Source organism: Sparus aurata, chromosome 6 (assembly GCF_900880675.1).
Source record: "Sparus aurata chromosome 6, fSpaAur1.1, whole genome shotgun sequence".
NCBI classification, from domain to species: domain Eukaryota; kingdom Metazoa; phylum Chordata; class Actinopteri; order Spariformes; family Sparidae; genus Sparus; species Sparus aurata.
Window position 1 is genome coordinate 34,962,974 of NC_044192.1, and position 14,634 is coordinate 34,977,607.

Here is a 14,634-nt window from a genome sequence, read left to right on the forward strand (position 1 = left end):
TCCATCATGGATAATCCTCTCCACCCTCTCCAACTCACACTGGTCAGACAGCGGAGCACCTTCTCCGGAAGACTGCTTCAGCTTCGCTGTCGTAGCAATAGATACAAGAAATCTTTCCTGCCACAATCCATCACTTTATACAACAACTCTCTCACCTCTGCCTGACAGAGAACTCTGGTCTCTCTACTGTTTTGTTGTATATATTATTATTGTTATAGTATATTTTGCATATTTTGTTTTGTTGTATATATTATTATTGTTTACTGTTTATAGCACACTGTGCACTGTATATATACACTATGTATATATTGGATTCTATTTATGTATGAAATGTTTTATTTGCAGACCCACTACTGCTGTAACAAAATAATTTCCCAGTCTGGGATCATTAAAGTAATTCTATCTATTCTATCTATCTAAATTACAGCCACTGGGTGGAGCCACAGACAGTATATTTTTACACAGCGCACCTGTATCTTATTCTACTGTCAGATCATATGACAATTTTAGCAAATATAACAAAATAATAGTTACAGACTACAGGTTAAAGTGTTAACTAAACATTCACAAAGTAAAAAAAAAGGTATGATCCACACACAAATGTGAATTAAAAAACATTCAAGTGAATGTCAAACTGCACTTATTGAACAAAAAGGGAATTAAGCCTTGACCAAAACTCGATAACTGTACTACATGTTAAACAGGGCAGCAGCAGTGACGCATTGTGGTTGACAGGTAACATTATAAAAGAAGAGCCACACTCAAAATGCTTGAACTCAAGTTTATTCAGTGGCATTCTACAACATCTAACTGCAACCAAATGAAGTCAAAACAAAATATAAAAATTGAGACATCGTATCAAATATTAATATGTTTTAAAGATATTATATTCAGGTGGACATTTATTGTTGTTTTACAGCTATTCCAATGTATTATATATATATATAAAACGTATGATCAGTTCTGAAAATTATCTGAAGCTGAATCTTAAAAAGCCACTTCATACCTGTGAATGCTTGAATATGTCCTTAGCTATAGCTTCCAGGTTGGTGATGTCTGGGATGTTGCGGACATAGTCAGCCACAGCCTTGATGACAACATCACAGGGCGGGAGCACAAGCTGATGGGCACGGGCCTGAGAAATGATGAGAAACCCAATCACTAACATATGAAATAACTGTCAGCTGTAAAGCACCATTTTAAAAAATGCTGCAATTTTCAGCACATCAGACACGCTACATGTCAATGCTGGTGAGCCTGTGTGAGAATATGTGATAACTCTGATCACGATGATTATCAAAACCTACAACCAACTACCTGTGTCACACATTTGTTAGCATTTGAGCAACACTTAAAACAGGCTAAAAATACTACAATACCCATGAGCCACGTAGAGGTGTAAATCAGAGAGGTGTGGAAATCAAATCCCTCGTTGCAGTTAAGAACAACATACATTGCCAGGGTTACTGAATTAATAAAAAGTTGATCCATAACTCATTTAAGCTTTAGTGTCCCCTTTAGCTTCCACTCCAAATCAGTGGAGCTGTAACAGGGACTGGAAGTTTGTTGCCGAAATGCACATCACAAGTTCAGTGAATGTCTCCCTTTAAGTTTTTATGCGCAAAATATTATCTAATGCAATGGTTAAGCTTTAATATTGATGAATCAGCTGGGAGAATTTCATGTTCATCTCACATAGTAGAAGTGGTCCCATTGTTAGGCAAACAATAATAAAATAATGAGACGTGATACTGAAACCAGTGCCTCCTCCAAATTTACAACATGATTTCGATTTTTACATTGAATGAAACCGTTGTTTTTATCTACAAGAAAACTCACCCCGAGAATCTTTAAAGTCAGTCTTAATAGATAGAATTTAGATGTCTATTAGATAGATTAGATAGATATTAAATCCCTAACATTTAATTGGATCAGTCGGTATTGGATTGGATAACCCCTTAACTCGACGGGTATATGTTGTGGTTTCTTTCTTGTGTCAAATGTACTTATTGCAAGTTGCTTTGGCCAAAAGCGTCTGCTAAATGCCCTAAATGAAAATGGATATGAATACAGCATGATGAAATTAAGAGGGATTTTGCTGCATAATTATCCCATTACCAATACACTATATTGCCAAAAGTATTCACTCACCTGCCTTGACTCGCATATGAACTTAAGTGACATCCCATTCTTAATCCATAGGGTTTAATAGGGCTGGGCGATAAATCGGCAAAATGGATTAATTCGAGTTTTTGGTTTAGGACGATTTTAAATAAAGAAAACCGATTTTTTATTTAACTTGCTCCACCGCTGCTCCTCATGGGCTCCCGTAGTTCATAATAGGCTCCGCCCTCCCCCCCTGCATTGACTTTCCACAGAAAAAACAAACAACATGCAGCGAGCAAAGAGTTTGTTCCTAAAAAGGCACCGTCTCGTCAGTAGCTTGGTTTTGTAGCGTCAGACCTTGAACAAACCACCGTCCGCTGCAAAGTTTATTCAAAGGCTGTTGCAACTAAAGGCAGCGGACCAAACCATTTATTTCAGCATCTCAAACAGACACCTGGATCACAGTCGGACACTTGTTGTTCACTACGAGATGTACAGACCGCGGCAGCCCACAGATACCCGCTAAAAAGCAGCCAACATTAGCGGAATCATTTAATCATTGTGTCCCATATTAGAAGAAAGGGTCCCGGTGGACAGCTGTTACGGATGCAGTCACGTTGCATATCGCTAAAGACATGCTGCTCGTATACACAGTGGAAAAAGCCAGAGGTTCATCCACATGCTTAAAATGTTAGACCCCAAGTTTGTGTTACGCCACAAGCCACAACGGGGCATGATGTCTAAAGCCAGAGGAAGCAGACGCGCTTGTTTTCCTGGCCAAAAATGTGTAAAACAGACAGCAAGCACACACCTCATGTCCTGTACATCTACCAACATGTCATGTTTACTATGCAATGCATGCAGATGTTTAATTTAGTTTACATATCTTCAGGGATACAAAATACGTTTTTGTAAATAAAGGCACCTTTTGCAAAATAAAGTATTTAATGAAAGTTATGTTAACACTTTATCAATACCAATATGGAAACTTATCTGTTTTTATAATAGCAAGCAATCTGACATGTTAAATTTATGTTTACAAAAGCATTTTATCAAAAAGGGACACAGTCTTTTCAGAAGGATGCACTTTTATATATTTTTTCAAGTGAGTTTGAAGCTGCACCGTTTACAGTGGCGAATTTGTTGTAAATCATAGCATTAAAAAAGCAATGCTTTTAATAGTTTCTTTGTAATTTGAAGTTTGTTCATGAGAAGGAAAAAAAAATCTATTAAAATCGTAAATTGAGTTTGGTGTGAAAAAATCGGAGATTCAATTTTTAGGCCATATCGCCCAGCCCTAGGGTTTAATATGATGTCATTCCACCCTTTGCAGCTATAACAGCTTCAACTCTTCTGGGAAGGCTTTCCACAAGGTTTAGTAGTGTGTTTATGGGAATTTTTTACCATCTCTCTATAAAAGCAAGAAATCTCTGTCTGTCTGCCTATGTGTGTGTGTGTGTGTGTGTGTGTGTGTGTGTGTGTGTATGTGTGTGTTCCTCAAATATCTCTGCGGATCAGGATCAGACGGACCTAAGACTTTCAACATGGCTGCTGCGTGGTTCAGTGGTGTGCAACTAAGCATTTGCTTGGACTGCAATGATAGCGTGAATAAATTATTTCATAAATGCTTTACAAATTCCACGAGCATTGTCCACCGGAGCCACCACAGTCACGTGTGCACCAGAGCCAACCACTGCACACCGTGGCCACGTGCGCACCAGAGCCAATCACTGCAGAGCTCAAGCCCACAACATACCTTAAAAAACAAGCGGATTTATACCTGCAGCGGCGCGAGCTGGACCGGGATTTTGCCGGCGGTTCCGTTCCGTTCTGTGAATCTAAACTGACTGTTGTGGATTAATGAGATTAAACAAGTCCAAGTCTGTTCGGGTCTGAGGAGATACGGAGACGCGCGGACAACAAAGTGGGATCAGAATCTGTGGATGTTCGTGTGTAGCTAGCGCTAGCCGCTAGCTACACGGCCCACGGCCCACCGCCCGAGTCGACAGAGTGGACGCACTGGCACGTCCAAAACCGGATTTAGGGTAAATAATGTCCAACACGCTTTTTCGCGAACATTAACGTTACGTTTGCTTTATGTCTGGTGCAGGAAGAAACAGTAAAAATGTGCTTTTGTCACAAGCGGATTTATACCTGCAGCGGCGCAAGCTGGACCGGGATTTTGCCGGCGGTTCGGTCCCATTCTGTTCTGTTCATCTAAACTGACTGTTGTGGATTGTAATGAGATTAAACAAGTCCAGACCGAGTCTGTTCGGGTCTGAGGAGATCCGGAGACGCGCGGTCAACAAAGTGGGATCGGAATCTGTGGATGTTCGTGTGTAGCTAGCTGCTAGCCGCTAACCGACCCACACGGCCCACCTCCCGAGTTGACGGAGCGGATGCACTGGCACGTCCAAAACTGGATTTAGGGTAAATAATGTCCAACACGCTTTTTCGCGAACATTGCCGTTACGTTTGCTTTATGTCTGGTGCAAGAAGAAACAGTAAAAATTTGCTTTTTTCACGAAAGTGTCTAAGCAGCAAGTTTGGTTGTTGAGGAATAGGAAGATGTGGGAGGGACATCGGCGGATGATTGACAGCAGCAGTTAAGTGTTGGAGACGGCGACAGAGATAGCGAGTTTTGAGAGTTGAGAGATTTGTGACATATAGCGTGTTTAAAGTGTATAGTTAGTGTGTTATGTAGTATTTGGTGTGGTGTGTTTAGTGAGTAGTGGAGTCGTGTTGTGAGGTAAACCAAGGAGGAGACGGCTGAATGTGGAACAGGCAGGAATGAGCTGAGGAGCCTGAGGCATTGCCTGCATTTAAATGTAAATAGTTAAACATAACTTTGTAAATTTCAAAAACTTATGCACCAATTTAGTAAACAACAATTTATATTTGCATTGCAACTAATGCAATTGGTTCATTAAACATATTTGTGGTTTTCACAGTAAAAAAACTAACTTTTTCTACTCTGATTTTATGTTATTTTGTGATTTTAGGTCCATAGTGTTAATATAGTACCTTAAAATGAAAAAATAACTGTACAGTCACACATGTGAGGTTGTGCTAAAAAATATTACACCAAGTAAGGCAAGGTAAATAGTTTTTAAGGTGAAATATAATGGTATAATCAAAAGTAGTCAAAAACAGCCAATTATATCCCTGACGTCCCACCTTCAAACACAGCCTCATTTGGCCATCCATGAAAAAGCTACTTAACCTCCCACTTTTCTATAGGAATACATGCTTCCTACGGGCAATGCACTAGTTCTTACAAAAGCGCATTAGTGAGGTCACCTCTGCATCCAACGCTTTGCAATGAATGATCAGACTTTGCACAATGACTAAACAATACAGCAACCAGTAGCCAGAAGCAATCCCTCCCTCCCTGTGGTTGTATAGGACTACCAGGGCTCCAAGAGGGATATGACACGGGAGGACACAGATCTCAGTGATTACTAGAGCAATGAAAATCTGTCTGCATAACTGACACGTTATTAATTCCAACCTATATATTCAGTAGATGTCAGGTGTTATTGTTTGACTTTGTCGCCCGCAGCAGAGCTTCTACACGTGAAACTCGAAAAATTAGAATATCGTGCAAAAGTTCATTTATTTCAGTAATTCAACTTAAAAGGTGAAACTAATATATTATATAGACTCATTACGCCTTACAGCTTATGAAAACCCCAAATTCAAAATCTCAGAAAATTAGAATATTTCATGAAATCAATTTAAAAAAAAAATGTAAATACAGAAATGTCGGCCCTCTGAAAAGTGTGGTCATGCATATGTACTCAGAACTTAGTTTGGGCCCCTACTGCATGAATTACTGCCTAATTGCTGCGTGGCATGGATGCTATTAGCCTGTGGCACTGCTGAGGTGTTATGGAAGACCAGGATGCTTCAATAGTGGCCTTCAGCTCTTCTGCATTGTTCGGTCTCATGTCTCTCATCTTTCTCTTGGTTCAGGTCAGGCGAGTTTGCTGGCCAATCAAGCACAGCAATCCCATGGTCATTGAACCAGGTTGAGGAACCAAATGAAGTCAGCATCTCCATAAAGCTTGTCTGCTGAAGGAAGCATGAAGTGCTCTAAAATGTCCTGGTAGACGGCTGCGTTGACTCTGGACTTAATAAAGCACAGTGGACCAACACCAGCAGATGATATGGCTCCCCAAATCAACACAGACTGTGGAAACTTCACACTGGACTTCAAGCATCGTGGATTGTGTGCCTCTCCACTCTTCCTCCAGACTCTGGGAACGTGGTTTCCAAATGAGATGCAAAATTTGCTCTCATCAGAAAAGAGGACTTCAGACCACTGAGCAACAGACCAGTACTTTTTTTCTTTAGCCCAGGTAAGATGCTTCTGATGTTGTTTGTTGTTCAGGAGCTGCTTGACAAGAAAAATACGACATTTGAAGCCCATGTCCAGGATCCATCTGTGGGTGGTGGCTCTTGATGCAGTAACTCCAGCCTCAGTCCACTCCACACTTTTGAATGGCCTTTTCCTGACAATCCTTTCCAGGCTGTGGTCATCCCTGCTGCTTGTGCACCTTTTTCTTCCACTTAAATTTTAATAATGTGCTTCGATACAGCACTTTGAGAACATCCAACTTCTTTTGCAATTACCTTTTGAGGCTTTCCCTCCTTGTTGAGGGTGTCAATGATGGTTTTATGCTAAACTGTCAGGTCAGCAGTCTTCCCCATGATTGTGAATTCTACTGAACCAGACTGAGAGACGATTTAAAGGCTCAGGAACCCTTTGCAGGTGTTTTGGATTAATTAGCTGATAAGAGTGTGAGACTTTGAGCCTATAATATTGAACCTTTTCACAATATTCTAATTTTCTGAGATTTTGAATTTGGGGTTTTCATAAGATGTAAGCCATAATCATCAACATTATAACAAATAAAGGCTTGAAATATCTGACCTTGAATGTAATGAGTCTATATGATATATTAGTTTCACCTTTTAAGTTGAATTACTGAAATATATGAACTTTTGCACGATATTCTAATTTTTCGAGTTTCACCTGTACAGCACATTGTGAGCCATAGTTTCCTAAGCTGTACTGTCTGGCTGTCACAGCTGCAGTGTCTTTGGACTCGTTAGGTTTTTATTGTGATATTGTAAAATTTGTTATAGTGTTACATCCATTATACAATAATTTGTTTGGTTTTGTATTTAAATAAAGCAGTGTTTCTCCTATGTGCAACTAGCAGCGGCGGACAGCCACTGCTGAAATGTAACCGCCGCTGCTGAATAATTTTTTTTTTTTTACAAGGAGAGAGGAGAGTTGGAGAGTGGGCTCAGACTAACGTTATATCATCTTGCACTATGGACGCTTCATATCAAGGTCAATTACACACCTGATTGAAGCGATTTATGAAAATAAATCACAAACCACAGTGGGCCACCTATAGAGACTATGAAGCCTGTTACGCCATTTCTTACAGCTATTAGAATAATTAACATTAATATAACAATTTCAGCTGCCAGTATCCATGGTTCTATTGTCACATAATGCTTGGCAACCATCATTGTCCCTGTCAAAGAAACTTTGCAAGCAGTCTCCTTTGCTACATTCATCCAGATATACCGTTGCCATTGATGCAGGCGATGTGCCGCACTAAACTCCGCTATTCCTTGCCGTGCCATGCCATGCTGCGCTGTCTCTCATACACCACAACGGAGGTTACGTTAGTGCCAGGTTTGGAGAAGGTGCAATGAGAAACTTTGAGTTTACTTGAAAATTTCAGCACAACGATGTTAACAAGCACCGGGTAGATGTCAACCATGAAGTAAGCAACACTGATCACGGACTCAGGATTATCATTCAGGGTAGATGGATTTGTGCCGAGTTCACAAGTAAGGACTCTGACTTTGAGTGGAATACGACATTTTACTTTTTCTAGTAGGAGGCTGGAAAATTCCTATGCGCGAGAACCACAGTGACACGCGAAAGCTGTCAGTCTCAAGTTACTGACAGATTACTTCACAGAGGCACAGACATTTTGAATTTGTTCTAGTATTTGTGTTATGTGATTTTACTGTATATGGCTGGTTGTTAATATATTTTTTGTTAAATTATTGTCAATAATTGTTTTAAAGATTATACTTTTATTGTGTTCAATAAAAGTGTATTTTCCTAAAGCTTGAGACGCCTGTAAGCTAGACAGACATTTCCCCTGCTCATTACTGTGCACAAATGTACTGTTATGTATATAAGCCTAAAGGCAGGAACACATCGGCCCAACTGTTGGACGTCTGAAGCATTTGGGGAGACTCAGACGAGGTCGGGAACAAATCTGTTCGGTGTGTTCAGCTGTGTCGGAAGCTTTCAGAGCCGCGCAGATGTTGTCTGCTCCAATTCAACGTGCGAAGTCTGAGGAGGTTGGCTGTCGGCCGTCTGAGCTAGGCCTGGGCGATAAACCGAAAATTTACCAATACCGAAATTTACAACGATAACTGACGTCATTTTGCCCATGTCGGTATATTCGGTGTCATAGGCCTAACATCCACAAGGGACAGGGGGACATGTCCCCCCCCCACTTTCCGAAATCCCGTTTTTGTCCCCCCTACTTTTATTTAATGTAGCGGAGCAGTAGCTCTCAAGCATCTGATAGTCAAACATTAGGTCCACTTGATTAATATACCCAGCTTATGTGCTTATTTTACATTAATTTGATGGCAAACTCCGCCCGCTGATGCAACACCAGTTATGCCAGGTTAGTAATCAAGTGAACCCACTCTCGCTGTGAGACACGGACAGTTTGTGTTATGATGCTGCGTTCAAAGGCTGCAACAGGCCACTGTCTTCGGCCGGCCGGTCCATTGATCAAACATTTGTGTTTTGTTTTTTATTCACTCAAAATAATGACTGTATTTCCAGCTAGAAAACGCGCATCTCTCTCCTCCCTCCATTGTTGTTTGCACTTGTGTCTCTGCGTGGTCTGACACGTGAGTGTCCTCATGCTGGAAAACGTGACTTCTCGCGTACGTGACGTCACTCCCCGAGACGCCACTCCCCGAGACGCAAGAAGAAAGCAAAATATATATTTTTTACTAAGGAAAATGACAAAACTAGTAACGCGTTACCAGCATCACTGATTGTGTAGCTTAAGTGCAACATGGAGCATGAAGATGTAAAGAAAAAAATAAAAAACAGTAGAATTAACTTTGAGCAAGTTTGGAGGAAAGTCGGAGGTGTGGACCCATTTTAAACAAGTCGTGGGCCGTGATAATAACATTTGTCGGCTTTGTCGAGTGCATTAAGTGCGGCACTTGTTGCATTATTCATTAAGATTTCTGTAGTTCAAACAACTCGCAATTGTAGTCGAGAACGTCAGTTATAACAGCCCACGTATTAAACAGTTGTCGGGTTTAAATCGGTCTCGGGCTCATAATTACATTCAATGTGTCGGGCCGGGCTCGGACACAATGTGCACGGGCTCGGGTCGGGCTTGATTCTAAGCTCTACTCGGGTCCAGCCGCGACTTTACTGAGGTTCACCCAGTGTGAGCAGCAGGAGGACGGTTAGCTCACCTCCCAGAACATGGCACTGAATCGCTGGAAACTGATTTAGGGAACGTCATCAGATTACTTAGCATAAATATATTAATACAAAATAATTGCAGTTCTTTCAATATCTTCCATGTCATGGGGCCCAGTGACTCCAGCAGCAGATTGTATTAGTAAACTGGACGAATGAGACACAGCTATGTTTATTGTACTTTAGTGCTTCCTCTATTTTATATGAATATTAATATGCAGAAATCTAAAATTAAAAAAATGTCAAATGTAAACTGTGCCAAAAGACTGTTGCGACAAGTCAAGGTAACACATCCAACCTCTTCCACCACCTGCAGTACAACCACGTGATTCAATTCGAAGAAATAAAAAAAGCGAGAAGCGATCAGGACCAGCTAAAAGTGTTAGAATTTGTTTATAAGAGACTGTATTTTTAATACTTTGTGTTTGAAGGAAATTTAAGTTATTTTATACTTTTAGACTTGTTCAGTTGTTGTCATTTCAAGTAATCTGTGCTTTTCAGCTGTTCAATCATGTGCTTATAAGTTGTTCTTAACTACTAAATAAATAATAAAAATCTTAACTACAGTGTAGTTCTACAGTCCTTCAAAGTGGAGGGGGGGGTTACTTATTTATCGTTCATTTATCGTTATCAAGGTGAGTTGCTCAATATATCGTGATATTCATTTGAGGCCATATCGCCCAGCCCTACTGTAAATGTTCAGTGTTTTTTTTTTTTTTTTTGTATCACTGTGTCGGGATGAACAAGCAAATGTAGCTACTGTCCCTGTACAATGACAATAAAGACCTTTTTGACAGTGAAAATAGCTCAAGCCTGTAAGATTTGTGTTTGGGCGTAGCCTACACTGCCCTACAACGGGTGAAACATTGATCAGTTCATCAGTTTATTCATGGCCACATCAAAGAATTAATTAACTTTACTCATTATCTGTGACAAATAAATACTAGGTTGGCCTAATTAATATTTCATATTGCATTTTATTAAGATGTGGAAGCAGCAGTCGGACATGGCAGCAAGTTAGAGCCAAATACAAAAACATCATTCAAAGTGGTATGTAGCCAAGCTGCCCCATCATTTTGTCAGTGTGTGTTCTTGCTCAGATTTTCTGCATCACCAACTGAATGTAAGTAGGTTCCCATGGCAAAAAAAACGAAGGGCTACACAAACAGTTTGCCCGATAGTGAGCGCACAGCTTCTTCGAGTGGCATTCCTGACACTCGGCTCAATAAGTGATCAAATGTACCGTATTCCCTCGTCTGAAAATCTATATCGCTCATAGAGAATTTCATCAGGAAATGCCAGCGGATCAGCGCGATCTCGAAGAAGCCGCTCACGTCGGAGTGCTGCCCGAATGATTCTTGCTCCCAGGTCCACCAGGTTCTCAATGAATGGTGACGCCATCTCCGAATGAGTTACACAGTGAAACAGCGGCGCTTTTATAGCCGATTTTAAGCTGAAACTCTGAACTAAACCTGGTCGAGACCAGGTTATGAGCTAAGTACAAGTTACCATGGTGATCTAGCCGGGTTAAAAGAGAGCCACCTTTGTAGTACAGGGAAGCCTGGCTTTAGACTCAACATACCTCGCTAACCCACTAAACTGGCTTCGCAGTACACCCCTCAGGTGCCTGGATGCTTGACGTGATGTCACTTTCAAGGCCTTGCTCTCCGAGTAATTAAGGTAGATGGCACCAGTAAGCTCTTGGGGGAGGGGGGGAGAAATCTACTCCAAAGAGTACACACTGAGCAAGATAGTTTACCTCAGCACTCACGACACCCGACCCAATGCAGGACTCTGCTGTGAAGGTGGAGATATGATGCGACGGTGGTGTATTTGCGACAATTTAGAAAAATAAAATAAAAAAATAAGAAATTTGAAGGAGCAGCGGCAAGGATTTAGGAGTGGCGGGTCGCCACTCCAAAATTAATGTAGAGGAAACACTGGCTGGACCACCGTTCCACTCAGACTTTCATTCACTAACATTTACAACCCACTCCTATTATCAATCCTTTCTTTGAATAAAGAAATTATCATAACATCCTTTACCTTCAAAGATGCTAGTGGATGCTCGGGACCAAGTAAGCTCCAGTGAAAGGCAGCCAAGTCTTCATCAGGCAGTATGTGATTTCCTGTAAAACACAAGACAACATTGTTTAGTCACCTAAACCATCAGTCCCACTTACACTATCCAGTAAGATTATACCAACCTAAAAGTGCAGCAAAAATTAGATAGCGACTTGGATTCAGATTTAGCTGCCGCGCCACTTCGTGCATCAGGTACTGGCTTTGCCGCAAGTAATGTTATGTTGTTGGGATTGTAGACATATAGACAGTAATTACACGTGGGACTCTTACGATATGATAGAAAAGCAATATGTCTAAATGTCCGCCTATAAACTACTTAAAGCTAATGAAAGCGCTAACCTTAGCTATTTTCTAAGCTATTTTGCTAATTCTAAGAAATAAAAAAAGCGAGAAGCTATCAGGACCAGCTAAAAGTGTTAGAATTTGTTTATAAGAGACTGTATTTTTAATACTTTGTGTTTGAAGGAAATTTAAGTTATTTTATACTTTTAACTTGTTCAGTTGTCATTTCAAGTAATCTGTGCTTTTCAGCTGTTCAATCGTGTGCTTATCAGTTGGGGGGGGGGGGGGGGTTTACTTATTTATCGGTCATTTATCGTTATCGAGGCGAGTTGCTCAATATATCGTGATATTGATTTGAGGCCATATCGCCCAGCCCTAGATACTACCTCCTGAGGTCTATCAGTGACGGAGCAAAAGTTTCACAAGACTTTCACACAGAGGAGAAGGCGTAGAATTGCTACAGGATCCCCGGACTCAAAGGGCAGTGTGAATGGGCTAATGTCTGCATATAAATACCGAGAGAACAAAACTAACTGAAAAAAAATTTATTCCCATGGCAACAACTCAATTAAACAAGACATGTAAGCTTCAGGAGTGTGGGGAATACATTGACCAGGGGGTGTGAAATAAATGGATACGCAGGTGATTCCCAGTATACCAATTATTCACATTTTTATTTATGAAACTTGTTGAAATGCACTTTAAATGTCTGCCTGTACTGTGTTGACACTGATGATGGCTGCCCCAGATGTTCTTAGTTTATTTTTGTTTATCTGATTTTTTCTTTTTTAATGTTTCAAGTTTTTCTAAATCAGTATCATCCCCAATACCAGCATGTCTGATTGGTATCTGATGTCGGATATTGACAGACTAGCTTAGATGTGTGATAACAGTTCTACAATGTTTCATGCAGAACAGGACTGCAGCTGGACTGGTTCAGCATGCGAGTACGTTGTTTATGCTCTGCCAGGATTCATAGCAAATACCTGGCCTGTTATTTATGATCAGACGCTTCTCTCTTGTTGATCACACGCATTAACAGTCTGAGGTAATAGCGTGTAATCAGAATGCTAATTACCAAGCAGGCCATTGACTGCACTACTAACGCTTGTAGAGGCACACTAATAAACTTGGCCTGGCAGCCTTATCATGGGTGAAGATGCCTGCTGGTGTGTGTCAGCAGTAGGTCCAGCGCGGCTGTGTTCAACAGGCACTGCCAGGACGAGTTTTTACTCACCCCGATGCGAAACCTAAGGAGCGCCAGTCGGATACAGTGGACCATGCACACGGGAGGAAGGAACCAGACTTTGGGCGGAGGGGTACCCTTGTTCTGGATGTGGCTTATGATCTGCTGGGCTGTCTGCCTCTCGTTCACCTGTCGCTTGACCCACTCGTGAAGACGGCCTTTCTCCAGGGCGCCATTGAAGCAAACCAGGAGCTCAATGTTGCCTTTGAAGCAGGCCTTAGACAGGGCGGCCAGGTAACCCAGCATGTGGTTCCACTGGCCCCCGCTGACCCAGTCGGTGTAGAAGCCTCCGTAGAGCCGGTGAAGACAGTTCTCAGCGTCCACAAGCAGTCTTAACGGACTCTGAGGGGGTCTCTGCCGGCCGCCTCCAACCATACTAACGTTACCCCGGGCAAGCTTCTGGAGTTCCACCGACACCACAGCGCTAGGGCAGTGCTTTTCAATATACTCTTGGAAACCTTGGACACCCATGGTGAGCGTCTTTCAGAAGACACGGAAACTTAAAAGTGACTTTTAAAAAGAGCTAAGTATTGGATGAAATCAAACCGAAGGGGGTTGCAGTACGCCTCTCCCCCTGAGAGGGACTGACAACCGGTTGTTAGCTGTGGATAATGCAGGAGTTGGAATAATTTCGAAAGAAACTGGCCAAGGCTTCTGTTCAGGCATCTTCAGTTTTTGGTAAATTGTTTTGGTTTTTTTTTGGTTCATGGCTGCAAGCTGCCATGTGTCGGTTCACGGAACCATGTCTGAGATTGTGAATATGCTAGTGTCAGAGGGCGACAGATGGGAACACGTGACGACACGACGCACCGGCACATACAGAGAGACATGAGGAAACCAAGAGGATTCACTGCTTCGTACTTCCGCATTTGCTTAACGCAATTCAAATAATGGGGTCGATCGAGATGCGCAGAATCGATCCGCGGCAATCGCCGCACAATGCATGTCGGTTAGATTTCTGTCCAAACTTTAGGTCCATGGGTACTTTCATGCTTTTCATGTTTCTTATTTGTGGTTTTCTCGCTTGAACAGGAAGTCGCTTCTGTCCGCCATCTTGCGGGCAATCCCAGTCCTTCTCTTGTTTGGATTCCGAGGTTTGAAGAGCGAGAACACACGAGAGCTGCCTTCACGGAGACTGAAGTGTTTTGTTTTTTTTAATCAGACCACATACCCCTTTAGTTACTGATTGGAAACTGCAGCAGATCAGATTGATCTGGTATATCATAACATGACTGGAGTTTCATGCGTCAGTCTGACAGTACCACAACAACTTTCTTCATTTATTAGAGACATTTTTCTTTTCATGTTCTTAACATTATGGACTGTTCAGGTTTCATATGTTACATAATTTCAATTT

At 41.5% G+C, this 14,634-nt stretch overlaps 1 protein-coding gene across 1 annotated transcript in view; it reads right to left on the bottom strand.

The window, feature by feature from the left end:
- Positions 1 to 14,304, bottom strand: part of LOC115582948 (constitutive coactivator of PPAR-gamma-like protein 1) — a 50,647-nt gene extending 36,343 nt beyond the window's left edge. Inside the window, 5 exon segments of the mRNA XM_030419205.1 lie at positions 1,007 to 1,135; positions 11,711 to 11,793; positions 11,872 to 12,061; positions 12,418 to 12,427; positions 13,195 to 14,304. Of these exon segments, the coding sequence (XP_030275065.1) occupies positions 1,007 to 1,135; positions 11,711 to 11,793; positions 11,872 to 12,061; positions 12,418 to 12,427; positions 13,195 to 13,748 (966 nt within the window). The 5' untranslated portion in view covers positions 13,749 to 14,304.
- Positions 14,305 to 14,634: the final 330 nt, after the last annotated feature.